The following is an 18,205-nucleotide window of genomic DNA, read 5'->3' on the forward strand; positions in this document are numbered from 1 at the left end:
CTGAAGACAAAGGTACTAAGCGTGCACTAACTTCAAAGCGGTAGAAACCCTGAAGTTTAAACGTCAACTTACCACCATGTTGTTAATGGCAAAATGGTGTTTGCGGCAAAGTGTTGGAGTCCTTCAGAATGGTGACGGTCTCCTTCAGACCGATGATGACGGTGACGTAGGTTTAGTTAGAGTCTAAGTTTAGTCAACGCACCCGACGACGTCGGTGTGCTTGTCATGGTGGCGACGAAAGCCTTCTTTCGCACATGCCTCAGCTGCCTCGGTCCGTGGTTTTGTCGACCCAACCGTCTCTTCCCAGCCGGTTGACAGCGATACTCACGATGGCCGTCACGGCTCTGATCACCATCCACTGGGCATTAGCTATGTGATCATCGGGGGCAACCGCGCCCTTGTAGTTCCCCGTTGCGAAAAATCTCAGTGCGATTCAATTAGTAGCTGCTGCTCGACGGTCATCATCTCTCATCGTCGCCGTCTCTCGTTGTCACACGGCGATCACACGGTGCTTTTCGACAAGCGGTATTGTCGTCAGAAACAGTCGTCGTGCATCGCGAAGGCAACCGGGTGCTCGCGGAAAACCCGTCATTGTACGCGTTGGTCGAGCCATCGTTGAGCAACAAGCATCGCCGCCATTTTCTACGCTCTAGAATCCTGCCCAAAGCTTGTTACCCTTCGTGCAATAGAAAGAGAAGTTAAAAGCACGAGCGCATCATCCCGAACGATCTTGCACGAACGTTGGCTTGCACTGCGCAAGCGCGCCTGCTCGACAGGGACGTTGAAAGCCCGGAGCACGTTCTTGTAGCTCCTACACCCGCACTAGCTCGCACTCATAGTGAAACAGAGAGTAGGGTGTGTCGAGTAATACCGCAGTTAATCTAGTGACGCGACTTCCGCTATGTGCTACGTAGGTCGGACGTGGTCATACGTCACTTTGTCGTCACGGTCCGAACTCGAAGAGCGACAGTTACGGGAAACGGTTGCTTTCGTGTTTCGCGAACGTTCCCATGGGAACCGCGTGGAATTATCACGCTGGCTGTGGCCAATAGGAACGCGCGGTTCGTAGGGGGGAGGAGTTTTCGAGAAACACGAACGTGACCGTTTGTGACCAGAATAGCACCCCTGAAGAGCATTATCTTACACCGCGTCCTGGGCTCAATCCCCATCCCTGCCCATGTCGATCTGGATGAGCTTCGCACCGGTGTGCGGTCGTGTATCACTACTGCGGGGTGCACGTTAAAGACCCCACGCTAGCAGTCGTACTGCACAGGCTAAATTGCTTATCTACAGGTAACAATGTCGCAAAGTTCGGGCAGTTTTTCTTGCTGTATAAACAACTAGCGACCAATTTGTTCGTCAAAATACGGTGTGGAGGGAGAAAGGTGAGAAAGAAATTACACAGTTGTTAGTCTGCGTCATTCATACACATTGCTTTTCTTCTAGCCTCTGTTTTAGTTTAAATCTTATCAAGTGCGTTTTTCTTGCATCTACGCAGCGCAGCAAACCATCCCAATAATTATAAAAGCCTGTTGGTAATGATAAATTGCGTTCCCGGTTGCCGATTGCCGTAAGAACACAATTGTTTCTAGGATTCACTTTGTAGAATTCGTTTGTAGAATTCGCGACGGGGACGACGGTCCATTCACGGCTCCATCGCCTCAAGCCCGGTTCGCCACGCAGTTCATCGTACAGCCATTTTACCACGTCTTTCGAGAGGCGATAGTGTTGTTGAAAATCAACGTCGTCCATGTCAAACACATTGGCGTGGCTTAAATACCTACGCCGACGGCGAAACACGAATACGTTGCCATTTAGGACGCTTCTCCCACATCTCGCGACCAACTCGCCCAAACTCGCCTAGGTCGGATACGGCAAGCTTTTCCTATCCGCGGAGGCTTCTGCCACGTCACAATGACGTCACAGCATGTCGCCACGAGTTCCGAATATGCCATTTTCCCAGCGCCTCAAGACCTCCGTTCTGACGTCACGACCTAGGGAGTGACGGCGCGTGTCGTTATGCATGGTGCCGACCAATCGCGGCTTGCGGCGATTGGTCGGCTCCGCGGTTAGCCCCCTTGTACTCGTTTCATGGGCCCACTTTTTAAGCTCTCTACGTGCGCAGACGCAGCAAGTTCAAAAACATATGAAGAGTGATAAACATATTTATGATGCAAAATCGTCTGCCTACATCCGCTAGAACGTGCTTGCAAATACGAGAAAAGTGAAAAAAAGTAGTAACAATAAACAAGCTCGTCACCGTGATTCCTGCTCATTATGGACGTTGCAAATGGTTTATTAAAACAAATGCAATGCAAGAATACGACGCAATCTAGTTTCTGTTGGGGATAACTATATCGTACAAATGAAAATTTAATTTGCTATGCGCAGTTTAGCAGCACTCGACCTCGAACATCAACAGCGCGGAAATAATTTTATTATATAAAAAAATTATCATACGAAATCATCAACTTTCAAGTGCCTTCTAATATATCGTGAACCGCTATGCACTGGAAACACCAACCAATGGTGTTCGTCGAACCAGTTAAAGTTGTGACAAGATCGGACAGCAACGGTCTTCAGTAGAAAAGTGGCCATGGGGGCCCGAGGGGTGGAAGGATCTTTTCTACCCGGACTGCATGTCGGTTAGGACACTATAACACTTGCCTACCTGATTGACTCAACTGATAAATGAAGTAATACTGCAACTGCATGACGGAGGCCGTATGCACGTACGAGGTCCTGTGAGATAAACCTAACACACATATACCATTCTGCTCCTACCCTAGAGCAAAACACAATAATACTTGATTTGGGGCGTCGCTTAAAAGAGGCAGACATTGGACACGAGCACTGTGTGCGCGTTACATAGACACTTCCCCTTTTTCACTTTTCACGATAAGTTATGAAATTGAAGAATATAAGCGAAACTAGCCACTGTCCAACCAATTTCCAGTGTCACTTATTGTCAGTATCTGCGGCTCTGTGTTACATTCAGCCTATTATGTGGCTTGCCTGAATGATGCGAAGCCGGGCCCTCATTTTTGGCTGTCTGAGTTTTTAATGCTCCGCCAGTCCCTGGTCCCAAGGGTTGAGAGGATTGAAAACTTTGAATGAGTCGTCCAGGAACAACATGTATGCCAGAGGGCTCTAAGGGCGGCGCCTGAGACACGGGCATCTGTGCTGTATCCATCACCTTCATGGTTGACCTCTCTGGTGGAAACGGTCTCGGAGACCCCTGAAGTTGCCGCTGGCTGTCTCCTTTCATTTTTGGCTGAGGACGACCGAAGTGCGCCGTTGGAGAGGCTGTGCCAGTGAGACTCCACAAGGCAAGTGCGCCGCAAGCCGCGAATGCAGCGATGAGGGCGAGCAGCAAGTCTTTGCGTAGCTTCGTTTCAAACTTGGTTAGCAGCGTAGCAGCCATTGTCGACACGTTCCCGAACGCAGCTGAGGTGCAAAAGCCTGTGCATCGAAGCGCTGTCGGAAACAGCTCCACCGTCAATGCGAATAGAACAAAGAAGGCCACTATGGAGAGCAGTTGGACAAAAACCAGCAAAGCACTCGTTATTAATTGCGGCGGCTCTTCGTAAGTCACGATTAGCAGTGACGTTCCAACGCTGAGTAGTGAGAGAACTATCACTAGTACGCTCTCCTTGTCAAATCGATTGAAGGAAAATAAAATAATGGTGAAACAGATGGGCACAAGGACGACAGACGCAATGGCGAACGACTCATGAATCGCGAAGGGGTACATGAAGATATATACGGAGAATGTAAAGTCTACCGCGAGCCAAGCAAAGCAAACGATGGCAGAACGTGTCCTGGTTTTCGGTTCAAGCAGCAGTCGCTGGATGGTGAGAGGATGCAAAGCCTCGTTTTCGCTGGTTGCAAACTTTAAATCGTTTCCCGCTCTTCTGAGAGAGTTGATTGCAGCCTCAGACGAAGCTCTGTTGGTGCTCGCGGCGAGGAGTGTCACTTTCCAGGCTTCTTGAAGCTTTCCGGTGACCAGTAGCCAGCGCGGCGTCTCGAGGATCATATAGAATACACAAACAAGAAACGCCGTGGGTACCATTATAGCTAGGTGAACTTCCACCCAGCTGAGTTGTAACACTGAAAGGAGGAGAAAGAATACGGGCACGATTACCACTGCAACACCAACGCTGCTGAAACAGTACACCGGCCACTTGTGATGTGGGGTCACTTCGTAAAGTACGACAGCTATAACCTTTCCGAGGCCCTCTGAACTTCCCGCCAAAATAAATCGAACTGTCAGAAAAACAGCAAACAAATTGGTTTGCCCACTGGCGAAGCCAGCAAATAAATTAACGACAACGCAAAAGCATGCAACGGGTCTACGGCCGATATGGTCGGCGACTACTCCGGAAATCACACCGCCTAATGCTGCGCCACAGTCGAATGTCAGCGAAGCCAGCGGAACCAACCAGGAGCGGGTGCAGACGAGGCTCCATTCACTTATGATGGTATTGCCGTACTCTTCCAGGTCGAATTCCCACTCGGTACACGGAATGAGTGTGGGCATCGTGGTATTTTCAGGCTTCAGCGGCAAGCTGTACATGCGGCACTGGCTGTGGCGTCCGTCCTCCGTGACTGGGATAGCGACATTTTTCCACTGACTGCTGCTCATGGTGATGTTGTCAGGAGGTCGACACCAGTGGTCCATAACACGAGCGGTCAGCTCAAAGCTAGTAGCATGGCAGAAGTAAGAAATGGCTGCGAGTACGGCGCAGAAAATTACCATTCCCTGGAACCTCCCAACTCCAATCACGATGGTGTCTTCGCTAATTTGTCCTTCAGGCGTTTCAACGGGATTATTAGCTCGATCCATGGCACTTGATTCGAAATTCAGGAAGGAAGATTACCACATTCTACGTCTTTCTTTCGTCATCGTCGTCTACCTTCTTCAGTAAGAGAGCTTGCACCTTTAGGCACACGACAGGATCGGTGGTCGAACGTGCGGAGCACGTGGAGCAAAAGCTCGCGCTGCAAAACCCAGGGATCCTATGTTCTTCAGCGTTTCGATCTTGGGTGCTATCTAGAGCCACTGTACATGGCAGTGTAGCTGCCAGAGTAGCGACACGACGCAAAAATACCAAGATGCACGACGTCAGAAGCGCCGATAGTGATCTCCATTTTGAGCCTGGGAGGTTGCCATGGTAACCGTGCTGCTAGCGACGCCGGGCGACAACTTCTTTAGTCTAGTTTCGTTGATATCTCCCTTCGTTAATTGAAAAGTGGTAAAGCACGCTTTGCATGTAAGCCCACACGTCGGCATCATTTGCTTCGAAGGGCCGCTGGAGGAACGGTGCCTATTTTTTTTGTCAGTACATTCAGTACGGCACGGGCATCTGGAGGAACAGTGCCTGTTTCTTCTGTAAAGTGAGACCATTTGCAGCCAGGGGACTGTTGGTCAACGAAAGCTGCTATAGGTATTAGGCGCACGGACAAAGCGAGTGGTTTTCCGAGCCGCCGGGATGGCGGCCGCTTCGTGTGACGTACGTACCGTCCTTGTAATTTCGCAATTCGCTTCGATGGAACAAAATCTGATTACGCCGGCCACGACAGGGCGATCGCCTCGGGACATGACTGCTGCTCGATTGCCGCATAGTCAGCGATTGTGTGCTGAGCATACTTCATACTTCATCGTACTTCTTCAAGACCCAATCATCCCTTCAAGATGAGATTGTCTCACCGACTGGCGAGGAGCGACGTCAACGACGGTCTCGCTCTCATCTGACGATGAACAGACGACGGGGTTTAACCAAGAAAGACAGCATGGTGGTCTTCAGAGGATTGTTCACGCCATTGAAAGAAATGGACGCCGGATATGAAGTGTTCTTACCGACACGCCAAGTGGTCGTCCGGAAGTTTACCGGCATGCAAAAGGTGCAATATTTTTATCTGGTGTAGCTCAGAAATCCGTGTTAAAGGGGCCATAAAACGATTTTTTATCTTCTTCATCAGCTGTAATCCTCAGCTCAAAAGCGAGCTGAGAAATCACGCGATCGTGACATGCTAGGGACCCGGTCCGATGACCTCAAGCTCCTACCGTGCTTTTTAAGCACACCATAGAACTTGGCATTCGCAAGTGATGATAAGTTCCGTTGCGGATTAGAAGCCAGCCCTGCAGTGTCAGTGCATCAGATGTCAGTGGCGGCACACGACGCATGATCACAAGACGGTATTAGTCAGTCAAAGTTGCCACTCGACCAAACAACACCAACGTGCCAGGAACGTCTGCTGGCAACAGGGAGCAGAGTTACTTTGACTGAACGCCTGACATGATATTGTCGGAGAAAGAACTTGTTATGGAACCGTTTAATAAGAATCAGTGATTATGTAATCAAGAGGAAATGAACATATATGATATACTAACCGAACACGCATCATATTCACACTCCAGCCTTTACGCCTTCAGAGTCAACACATCAAGAATAGTGTTCACTGTATGCGGTAGAGCTTTTGAGGACACTCGCATCTCTGCCCCCCCCCCCCCCCCCCCAATATTAATAAATGGGACAAACCAGACTGGAAGACTCGTTGCATGGGGCTGCACTCCTTTTATCTCTCCTGAACATGTGATGTATCCGAAAACAAACTCCAGTGTTATGAATGTTATTTGTTCATTGATTCCCTCCAAGGGCCTTTGTAGGAATTGCCAAGAGGATAGTTAAAACTATATACACACATGATAATAACATCATAGCACACTGACATTATTGAGCAGAAAACGGGCCCAGCCACAGGAAATGAATATTACACTCGTAAGAAATAATTATGTTTGTAACTTGTTAATTGCAAAGACGAACAAACCTCTTAGCATCTACGTTTAATAGTAAGTGTTGATACATTGTTATATAGCACGACATTTCATATACGTCACTTAAGGAAACGCCAGCCTTTCACTTGGAAAAAAAACACAAAAAAAAGCTGCCAACGAATGCAAACTACTCCAATGAAAGCACGTTACATCGAAGTCTTCAGAACTCCCAATCCGTAAAATCGTCGATTAGTAGAAAAGGTTAAAGATCGCAGGAGCTTTCCCGCTAAAAGTTACTGTGATTATTCGGTGACCCAGGGCTGAAGCAAGCTCCCCTAGGCCCTAAACTCGGCTTATACTTTTCGTTTCGATTCTCAGATATTCCGAATTTCAAAGGAAGCTAGACAAATGCGAAAATCTTATCCTAAAAGTGATGCCGTAAAATCTTCGATTAGAACAAAACGTTAAGATCGCAGGAGCTTCCTCGCTAAACGTTGCTGTGATTATGCGGTTACCTGGGGCTGAAGCAACTTCCCCAAAACCCAACATGCGACGCATACAATTAGCATCGATTCTCGGACATTTCAAAGTTCAAACAAAGCTAGGAGTATGCGAAAATTGCATGCTAAAACTCTTATCGATCCTCAAACACATCCGGGAATCCGGGCGCCGCTACGGAGATATGACTGATGCTGTCGCACATGTGCTAATATCCAGAGCGATCTTGAGCAAAAAGAGTACAACGACTCATTCTTCAGATCTTCACGTTATTCCTGCGTCAGAGAGCTTGAAGAAGCCCAGAATTGTCGGCAAGCAGTGGGACATCACGACTCCGCGCACCCAACAAACTCGCGTCCACACGCTCTGGGCGCTGTCATCTTACCGGTGACATCATGGTTCTTGCGAGGTCACGTGACAAGTAGTCACTCAGTTGCTATGAGCACGGTGCCAGCTCGGCTCATTGCCATGGTACCGCGTGTGACCAATCGCGGTGGGAGGGTGCACAGGGAAAAGCGTGGCGCTACTCTAGTGCTGTCCTGGGGTGCTTTCTGGTCGCAAACAAGAAAGTGACTTAACGAGAACGTTGGGGCGGAGCCTCAAATTCGAATGATTATTGTTTGAGGCTCCGCCCCAACGTTCGGGTTCACGCACGCGGTAACCTAGCATCGGACGGTTCCCCTACGTCGCATTGACGTGTCCACGCAGTTGGGGCGCAGAAATCCCCGCATTTTCCCATGTTCTTTTTGTTATCTTCTTTCTTTCCCCCGGGAGCTAGAACGAGCGAATAGCGGAGAAAAGTCTACCTTCCGGAAAATGGAAGGAAACAGAGAAAAATAATATCATCCTTTTATAAAATACAAGAGATTATTTCAATAATTATGAAGTAAGGTAAATTTAAATAACATAACTCAACTTGTTTTCTCGAAGTCTTTCGCTACGGTCTTTCAAAACGAATATGGCGAAAACCGCGGTAACGATCTTGTGGTGTCTCTGCAGCGTCTGCGTCGTTGCTTTCCCTGCTTCTGCACGATACGGATGGCATTACGAGAAGAGAATATCATGTGAAGGTACGCTGCGACACCGATTATCTTTTGTCAAGCCGCCGTCAACATAAGCTGCAAATGAAATCTCCAGTTTGTTTGTGAAGTAGACTCCAAATAAATACAGCGCTGACGACGACTCCGTGGTAATATATGACAAGTCGTGAGATCGACGCAGAGTGCACCTGTTGTGAACATGCTGTGAATGATGCAGGAAAGTTTCTTCGGGCGCTTTTAATAATGCTTTGCTCCCTTTGCTTACTGCAGTGATTACGACGGTAGTCCCCATAAGCCATGCTCTTTTCTTTCGGCGCTGAAGAAATGGACGCGACCGCATAATCTCGGGCAGTCTGTTTTACAAACTTTTTATTTGCAGAAAACTCGTGCAAAAAGAAAAAGAAAACGGCTTCTACGTGTTTACACGTCCCTACATAGGTACCTCGCTATCCCATTGGCGTCATTGCGGGATTACCGGATTAGGGGAGTGGGGGAGGGCAAAGCTCCATAAGCCTGCTTGGCTATGCGTGCTTTTCTTTACGGCCTGTGAATGTACGATGCACCCCCCTATGGTATCGACCAGTGGCCCACCCTAGTGAAAAATCAATTTGTATCAGAAATTTCTTGTGTCCAATAAACACATTTGAATCATACAAGTTATAGAAGATCATATAAGATCCATATAAGACTCTTATAAGAAACTCCTCACAAGCTTTTATATGCCAAAATGAGTTGCTGGGCGAGTTGGATAGACATCTTGACTTAAACAGCGCAGATAAGTTACGTAAGGAAGAGACAACAGCGCTCTTTCCTTCCTGTTGTCTCTTCCTTACGTAACTTATTTGCGCTGTTTAAGTCAAGAAGTTTTTATATGGTTCTTATGTGATTTATTTATCTTACATTTCTCGTATAGAGTTCTTATATGGTTCTTACATGTTCTTATATATCTTGTATGATTCATGTGTTTCTTGGGCACAGAAGTATCTCATACAAATGAGATGTTTCAATACGGTAGCCAGGAGGGAGGAGGCTTATCGGGGTTCGCCAACTTCGCCCCCTCCCCCTCCAGTCCGGCCGGCCCTATTTCAACCCCTCACCCAGCACCCCAACTCTTGAACATCTCAACTCACTCACCACAGGGAAAGTTCCTGCAGCTACGCCACTGGCATCAACAGCACTCAATAGAGATGCAACATTGTCCAGAATAAGCAAACATCCGTTTATTTAGGAAGTCATATAGGCATTTTTACACTGCAAAAAATGTTTGCAATATGTCAGGAAATATGCGGAAATTTTTGATCAAAATGAAGAAACTGCTTTGTTATATTCAAATACAGAAAAGTTTACCGGTTAAAAAACAGGGTATGTGTTATTCGTTAAAAACACAAGTATCTAGAAAATAAGCATACTAAAGGTACTTGCAACGGCACCATGACAGAACAGCACACGACAAAACAGCACGCGACAAAACAGTAAGGTAAAAACAGCACGCGTCAAAACAGCACAGCGTCAAAACAGCACGGCGACAAAACAGCACGCGTCAAAATAGCACGCGACAAAACAGCACAGCGTCAAAACGGCACAGCGACAGAAGAGCACGTGCCAAAACAGCACGGCGTCAAAAGAGCACGACGTCAAAACAGCAGAGCGACAAAATAGCACAGCGTCAAAACATGACATTGACAACATAACTAGAGTTCGGCGTTCTCGGTTTGTATTATTTGAAATCCCCCCTACTTTTTTTCGGTTTTTATTCCAAACAAGAGTTTTCGGTTTATTGCGGTGAATATTTGAAGACTCATAAACTTCTCAGTTATATTAGGTTTATTGACGAAAACCAGTATACTAACGAAAATGCAATCATTAAAAGCGTTTGTGTAAAATGTATATTGGGTACTAGATACTGGTCTTCTTATTTGTTGCCGTCATTGGCAGCCGACGCAACCTGTTCTGTAAGATGCACTGGGGCCTTATCGTGATCTGACATTATCGTCGTGTGCTCGTATTTGTACACAGGACGACCATGAGCTTCAGTACCACTTCGGTCGGAGAGGCAAATATCAAAATGGAGAAATTAGCAAGCATTGTACTCGGTGCGCTTTCCCCCATTTTCACTACTGCGAGAGGTGATAAATTAGCGCCGACGGCAGAAATGACAACAAAACACTCGTATTTATGCCCTCCTCTAGTAGACGGAAGCTAGGAGTGTTAAAAAATACGCGGCATTTACGAACGCTCTTGATTTCCGTTTTTGATTTCACGATTAAACTCTCTTCTCTTAACAAAAAATTCGGTGCAAATCCTTATCAAGTGAAAAACCCAGAATTTATGCTGAAGACCCCTGCGCCCCCGGAGCTTTTGTTGGGAGTTGAACCGATTTCACAGACAAGCTGAAAACGTCGAAAGAAAATGGTCATAAAGTCAGTAATGAGTAGAGTTCCGTGTTTTCGGAGATTAGTTTTCGCCAAGTTCGGAGTGTGTCTTTCTGAGTTTATTTTTTGCCAAAAATTTTTGCCGAAAAAAAAAAATGCACCCCCCCCCCCCCCCCCCCACACACACACACACCACTCCAAACGCCCTCGAAAATACTGAACTTTTTCAGTTAAGACCGAATTTGGAAAAATAAATTCGGCGTACATTTTCCGGTTATATTCGGTTTACCCCAAAACGCTGAACCCTAAACATAGCGTTTGAAGTTTAAAAAATGCACGTCTCAAATAAGGCACTGTAGAGGAATTGATTTTCTAAGCCAATTCGTCGAAAGCCAACTCGTCGACGGCCAATTCTTCGAATCTGTTCTTTTGGAAGCAAGTTCGGAGTCCGGAGTATAAGGGGATTGGTGGCTGAGTGGGCTCGCACACACCAGCTCGGAGCACGTGGAGCGAAAGCTCGCGCTGCAGAACCCAGGGATCCTGCGTCCAATCCCCACCCCTGCCCGTTTTGATCTGGATGAGCATCGTACCGGCGTGCGGTCGTGTATCACTACTGCGTGGTGCACGTTAAAGACCCCAGGCTAGCGGTTGTACTGCACTGGCTAAATTGCTCATCTACAGCTGGGAGACTCGTCGCCCCTGTGAGGCAGCCCAAGTTCTAGGCTGTATAAACATACACACAACCCCCCCCCTCCCAAGTGCGGAGTATACTCGATGCGCGCATGAGGGTTCCCTTGGCAGTAGCGAAGCCGCCGCTGGTGCTTATTCTGGCTAGTTTGTAGCGTAAGCTACACTGGGCCGAGGTTGAGCAGTTTCGCGTGGCAAGCATAATGATCCGTGCTCCGTGCTGCGCATGCGCGAGGAGCAGTGACGTCACATGGCGCACAGCTGGAGCGCCGCAGCCGCCGCGCCCAACGTTATTCGAACCAACTCAGTTCTGGAACTCCGCTCCGAAGGGGGGTCCCTTTGCGTGGCGTCTGTTAGAGGGCGCGCGCTCCGCATTAATACTTGCTATCATCATCATTAGCGGCGCGCTTGTGGCTGTTGCCATAGAGATCGTACATGGCCGTTGCATCTGGCCTTCTGAGCTTACGGATGTTCGTGGCGCTTTTTCTGACAATAGCAGACGACTTTCAAATTGTTTCTGCTGCAGTTGGTAGTCATCGGCACATCTACTATTACAGTATGTACAAACTTGCCCTGATTGTAGCCACCGGATTGTGGCGCCGACGAATTTGGGTTGTTCGAAACGCTTCGCGCTGTCAGCATAGCTAAGGCAGCAGCATTTTACAATAATGCAAAGCGTATGCCAAAATGGTCGTAGCGCTTTTCATGCTCAAATTGTAATTTTTACTGGCGAAAGGGCAAAAATTAACCAAAAACCATGCTGAACCTCGAGAGGAGTCGGGACTCGCAAGCAGACGAAATCGCGTGGAATAATGCGCCGGCAGCGCCACCTAGCTGCGAAAAACACCGGACACGGTTTCGGACCTCCTCCAATGTACAGCGCCTATGGGAAGTTCCATAACTGAGTTGATCTAGTAACGGTGGCCGCGCCCGCCTCGCCGGTCTGCGCATTCCAGAGGAGTGACGTCATAGCCGCGGCAGACGCACTGGCGCCACCGCGTGCCGAGCTGTGCGCCTCCGTTGCGCAGTAGCCAAGTCTGACGCTGCACCGGAGCCGCTTGATAGCGCCTCTCATTTTGTGCGCATAAGCTCACACTATGTATATCCTAACATAGCCGAGCTAAGCCACCGCAATTTTTTCGAGCAGTTTTGCTCATTTTCACGCGCAAGTTTGCTGGTGATATCGTCTACGTTAAATAATTCAATCGCACGGCAATGTGTTGTCGTTAGTTGTTAAAAAAAACAAAAAACAGAAAGCTTGTGCGGCAACGGTGTGTTCAGCCCATGCTGCAGTGTAAGGCCACAGCATTGAGGCTGCGGCTAGGGTGACCACCCGTCCCGCGACTCGCAAGACTGTCCCGCATTGAGGGCTCGTGTCCCGCGTCCCGCAAGAAATTTTCAAATCTTCAAAATGTCCCGCATTTCATACTGTCGTAAAATTCACTCTGCAACTCGTGGTGCTGCCGAACAACGGGGCATGAGGAGGCGCGGAGGTCGCTGGTAATCGTGTGAACCGCATGGGTACGCCATTTTCTACACAAGCATTGCGGGAAGCAACCGTCATTCTTGCAGTAGAACCGACGCGCTTGCTCCGTTACGCCTCTCCCCTTCGTGGCAAAATATTGTAAGAAAAAGTGCTCGCCAAACTTTTAAATATAGGATGCTGTAATTATTTTCATATCGCTGTGTCACAGCAAAAGGTTTGCCGTGGATTTATTTTTTTATTTTTTCGTGAAGACACATCGGAAAAAGCCACAAGGGAAAGACACAAGGGAAAAAGCCTGCAACATACAAGAGTCGAAAAAGAACATACTGTTAAAAATTTGTGCACACTCTAAAAAAGCCCGTGCGTCTACTTTGCCGCACAACACTCGGCGGGCCAATCACCGCGAGTTACGGAGGCAGCTCAGCGAATGACGATGCCGAAACATATGTTTAGACCAAAAAGCGCAGTCTGAGTGTGACATTACGCAATGCAAGCGTGACGTTTTGCATTGCTTAATGTCACAACTCAGTCTGCGTTTTTCGGCCTAAACATATGTTTCGGCGCCGTCATTCGCTGAGCTGCCTCCGTAACTCGCGGTGATTGGCCCGCCGAGTGTTGTGCGGGAAAGTAGACGCACGGGCTTTTTTTAGAGTGTAGCGCCCTTTCGATAAATGTAAGCTTTGACAGGAAGCAATAAGCAGAGAAAGATTTACGGTTTCTTATTTCCATTTGTTCTGCTTCAGTTGATTTTTATGTTTTCAATTTCGACATATGTAATAGCACATTTGGCATAAACAAGTATGTGACTGGGAGTAAAACATATTTGAGCTGAATTGCTGAGCCTGCAAAACAATTAGAAGGTGTATAAACAGCACAAGATATTAAATGTGTTAACAGAGCCTCGGTTCGTGGTGTGCGTGTTAATAAATTTCCTCCCTCCCGCCCCCACTGCCCCGCTGTCCCGCATTTCGCTTGCAGGAAGGTGGTCACCCTAGCTGCGGTATGTTACTGCTTCACCGGTTTCCACTCGATCAAGGCCTTCGTCGGCAATAATCTGTGAATTTAACTCAAAACGTACAACTTCTCGCCTGCAAGCTCCAGCCGCAGGCGTTCCAGACGTTCTACACTTGGGTGGTAGTTACAAAACGAAAAGTACTGCGGAACCTCAACGAACCGCCACAAACCAGGCAGTTCATACCTTAAACTTATGGATATCTTGTTCAAAATAACTTCTCCTCTTTCCCTGGTACTTCAAAAAAGACCAGACAACGCAGCCATCATCGGCGCGAAGGTAACCCCTCTAACTACCCAATCTCTTCAGAGATCAGCGCAGTTAAGTAGTAGTAACTACTGCTAACTTTATTTGTTTTTAGCAATCACACAGCAGCAGCACTCGGGACACTGACTTGAGTGCGATCCCGTCGCCGCCAGCGTACATTTTTTTTATTGTTTCTCCACTAGCTGTTAAATAATGCCATGCAATGTCCAACCCTTTCTCTTTACGTTCTGTTTTGTTTTCATAAAACGCTACCTATTACAGCCTTTTTACATGCGTGCTGTTTTGTCGTTGTGCTGTTTTGACGCCGTGCTGTTTTTGCACGTGCTCTTCTGTCGCTGTGCCGTTTTGACGCCGTGCTGTTTTGTCGCGTGCTATTTTGACGCGTGCTGTTTTGACGCCGTGCTGTTTTGACCGTGCTGTTTTGTCGCGTGCTGTTTTGTCACGTGCTGTTCTGTCGCGTTCCCACTTGCAACATAGGTAAAAAAACAAAGCTTGATTACACCAACACTAAATTTTGTTTTTTCTTCAATAAACTTTTTACGAAACGTCCCGTCATCTGCGAGAATACGTAGCTTATGTTATTCTCACACTCCAAATTTTCTTCGCGAATAAGCAGAGTAAACAAACTTATATTACTGTAAAAACGAGAACTTTCTTCATTGGTACAAGATTGTCAAATCAGTGAACGAAGTCGTTAAAAGCAATTATTTTATAAAATAATGCCACTTCGGATTACCAATTATAGTACGTAAAAACTTTCCTCGCAGCGTGGTTAAAAACCAGTCGAACATACAAATTTACACAGTGAAAATAAAATAAATCACCGTGGAAACAAATTACAGGTTACACATGATGTAAGCACGAGTGAACCAAACGTGAAAGTTTACGCTCAACTTTTCTTTCAATCATAGACCCGAGTCAGAAACCTTCACGAGACTCAAAAACCTGAACAGGACTTGCTGTAGTATTCCCTTTAAAATCGACCATAGTTTTATGTTACGATACTAACCGAGACGAACTTTGAATATCCTTCTACTTTGAATGTATACAGGCGACGTAAAGGCAACAGTTCATCTCTCCTGAAAAACGGTGTTAGAAATTCGAATGATCACGGCGGTGCCGAGTACGCTCGTGCGTCTCAGTTCGGAGCATGACCCGGAAACGGCGGAAGCCGGCGGACTCGCAGTCCTCGCCCAAGACAAGGAAGGACACCTTTTGACTTTCGACTGATTTACACTAGGGTGCCTCAACGTCCTTATGTTTAGGGTTACGCCATCCTTTGTAGTACCCAATGCCGACAACACGCACCAACAGGCAGAATACAAAGAAATCGTTAAAAACAAAATGTCACCCACAATCAGCACCACGTGCGCGTGTAGGGGCACGCTCTTTCACGCGCTTCGGAACAAAAAAAGAAATATAACCGTTCGGAACAAAATGACCAGATGTCATCGCCTCAGCAAAGTGGATATGGAGGCACCCTAATTTACACAACACCAACATTACTAGATGACCTCAGTTTTGGAGTTCCCCCTCACTCACTTCAGTCCGCCTCGGGTCGTTTGAAGCGCCGTCTAGATTTTTGTTTCAAAACGGTGGGTGCCGTAGATTTCGGTGGACCACAATCTAAACGCGGTGCTGCGAAGCATATGCAGTTTATAGACGATTGCAAGCGAGGCAACTGGCCTCCGACATTTTTCTGCTCGTGTGGACAAGCCCGCGCAATTGCAAGCTTGCCAAAGTTTTGTTAACGCGCAAGCTGTGCGTGCTTGCACGCATAAGACACCAGTCAGGGCGCCAGGCTTGCTATTATCTATAGTGTACTCTGCAGTTACTATAGCAGCTGTTCGGGGCATCGAACGAAGGGAGACGAGTCGTGTTAAGTAAGGAGGGGGGGGGGGGGGGGGGGTATTGTTTCTTCAAGTAGCGTCTATAAACGGTGCCGTAACTCAGCTAATCCTTCATTTACTGCCTGCGTCTTATTGACTGTGCACAACTGTATTATTCACCGAATAAAAGTATGAGCTCAGCGTGCGACACACATAAGCTATCCTTAGCTGACACCTAATTTTACAACGGTTGACATGATACTTTTGCGAAGATATACGTCGACATCATGAATTGTCTCCGTACAGCCTGTTGGGCAGAACTCGCAACAGGCGGTACTCCTCTTAGCAGTTTTCGAAGTGAATTCCGACACGAGGTCAGATGTATCAAGATATACAATTAATGTAACAAACACCCGCACCATAAGCATGAACCCCGTCTTCCGCGGCACTGCTTAGCCCAAGACTCGGTCACCTATCTGCAACCCTCAGAACTGGACCACTTTTTCTTCCCAATTTCTATTGGTTTTGTGCCTTCGCGAGGCCAGGCAAGGCAGGGTCCCTTTAGGTCCTCTGTTCCCACGCCAGTCGGGGCTCTGTCGTCATGCAACAAACATTTATTTCAACGACGCCTGTCTGGAGTAAGGGATCTGAACATTTCGGAGCAGAACTGCTTATTTTTTGGTGCACACACTTTTCGATAGAGGGACGTTTCAGTGTGCGGACATTTCGGTGAACTGAAATTTTAATTTAAAAATGCATTGTTGAACGTCCCAGCAGGCACTCGAGAGATTTGATTATTATAGTATTTTGATCTATGAGAGACGTAGGATATGTTGAAGCTAAAGCGAGAGGATAGGATAGCTGGATTAAGTTGGCAGCGTTTGTTGGGCTTGTCGGCATATATCACGAATAATACAAATTGATGCAGCTTGTTTATCCTACCAAACGCGAGGAAATGCAATAGATTTACAGGAACATCAATAGTGAAAACAATTAGAAAACGAAATGGTACAGTGATGAAATTGTTTTAATATACCTTAGATACATCGAGGACGACGTCAAGGACGGCGTCTAGGTTGACTTCTAGGACGACCTTTAGGACGAAGTCGAGGAGGACGACAAGGGCGTCACTTCAAGTCAGTTTCAGCTGCCGGCGCTTACGAGTTTACGCGACCGACGCTTACGTGACTGGCGCTTACAAGCCAACGCGAGAGCGCTTACATCACAGCGCTTACGCGACCGGCGCTTATGAGCAACGCTTCACAACATTGCTTTACAATGCGACCTTGAGCGTGGTTGGGCTCTCGCCCCTCCCCCTCTCTCCCATTTCTCCCTTCTCCTCCCTCTTTTCCCCTCTTTCTTCCCCTCTCCTATCCCCACTCTTGCCCTCTAACCTCCTTCCTCTCCCTTGTTCTCCCTCTCTTTGCCCACTATCTCTCCCTCCACCTGATATCTCTCTTTTCCTTCATCTCTTCCTTTCGCCCCTACCCTTTTTTCGCTGTCTCCTCTCTCGGCACCTCTCCCCTACTCTTTAAAATGATTCGTGACTTTATGAGATCCTTAAATATGACATGATGGTGTATCAATAGACCAATCTCAACAGCCAATTTCGTTACGTCGCCACTGTAGCTTGGATCGACGGAACTTTAGTCTTTCTGCACGTGGGACAACCCCGTTGGAGCCTTGCGCGTGGAGTGCACAAGACCTCACGAGCCATCTAGTGCACTGCCGCCTGCCTCCTGTGAACTGAAGTCATGGCGGTGTCGCTTATGCTGGAAGGCTTAGTGAGATCTATGCGTTTATTAATGCAGGTAGACGGTGTTTCATTGATTGATGTCTATATGTTGTGCGAGATGTCCGGACAAACCATGATTCTGTATGCCGTGCAATATGGAGTGTGAGATACTTGTTCAGATTCAGAATTTCAAGTACCGAGACGTTGTTCGTGATTATAAAAAAAAAAATTTACCGACTTTATATAGCAAGATAAACAATTTATTGAAACGTTTCGTTTCCCATGCGGAAAACGTCATCAGTGAAACCTTCAAGCAGGAATAACCGAAAAAACTTCAACAGTCCTATTTAAGCAAGTCCGCTTACACACCGGGGAAGGGGCCGCGGTTGAAGTTGTAGGCGGATGAATCACTCCGGATGAACCTTGATTCCATGAACCTGCGCGGACCCCACCTTTGTAACGGCACCAGAGTGGACGCATTCTCAAAATCGAAACTGTGAC

At 47.4% G+C, this 18,205-nt stretch overlaps 1 protein-coding gene across 1 annotated transcript; it reads right to left on the reverse strand.

Annotated features, from left to right (window-relative positions):
• Nucleotides 1-2,968: 2,968 nt before the first annotated feature.
• On the reverse strand, nucleotides 2,969-4,846 carry LOC120840738 (solute carrier family 22 member 7-like). The gene has a single exon (XM_040211391.1). It carries the CDS (start codon nucleotides 4,844-4,846, stop codon nucleotides 2,969-2,971), a length of 1,878 nt encoding a protein of 625 aa, XP_040067325.1.
• Nucleotides 4,847-18,205: the final 13,359 nt, after the last annotated feature.

Source organism: Ixodes scapularis, unplaced genomic scaffold, assembly GCF_016920785.2.
Source record: "Ixodes scapularis isolate PalLabHiFi unplaced genomic scaffold, ASM1692078v2 PGA_scaffold2__306_contigs__length_199485367, whole genome shotgun sequence".
NCBI classification, from domain to species: domain Eukaryota; kingdom Metazoa; phylum Arthropoda; class Arachnida; order Ixodida; family Ixodidae; genus Ixodes; species Ixodes scapularis.

Coding starts and splice junctions, on each gene's coding strand:
- LOC120840738 (XM_040211391.1), bottom strand. CDS start 4,846: ATGGATCGAGCTAATAATCCCGTTGAAACGCCTGAAGGACAAATTAGC.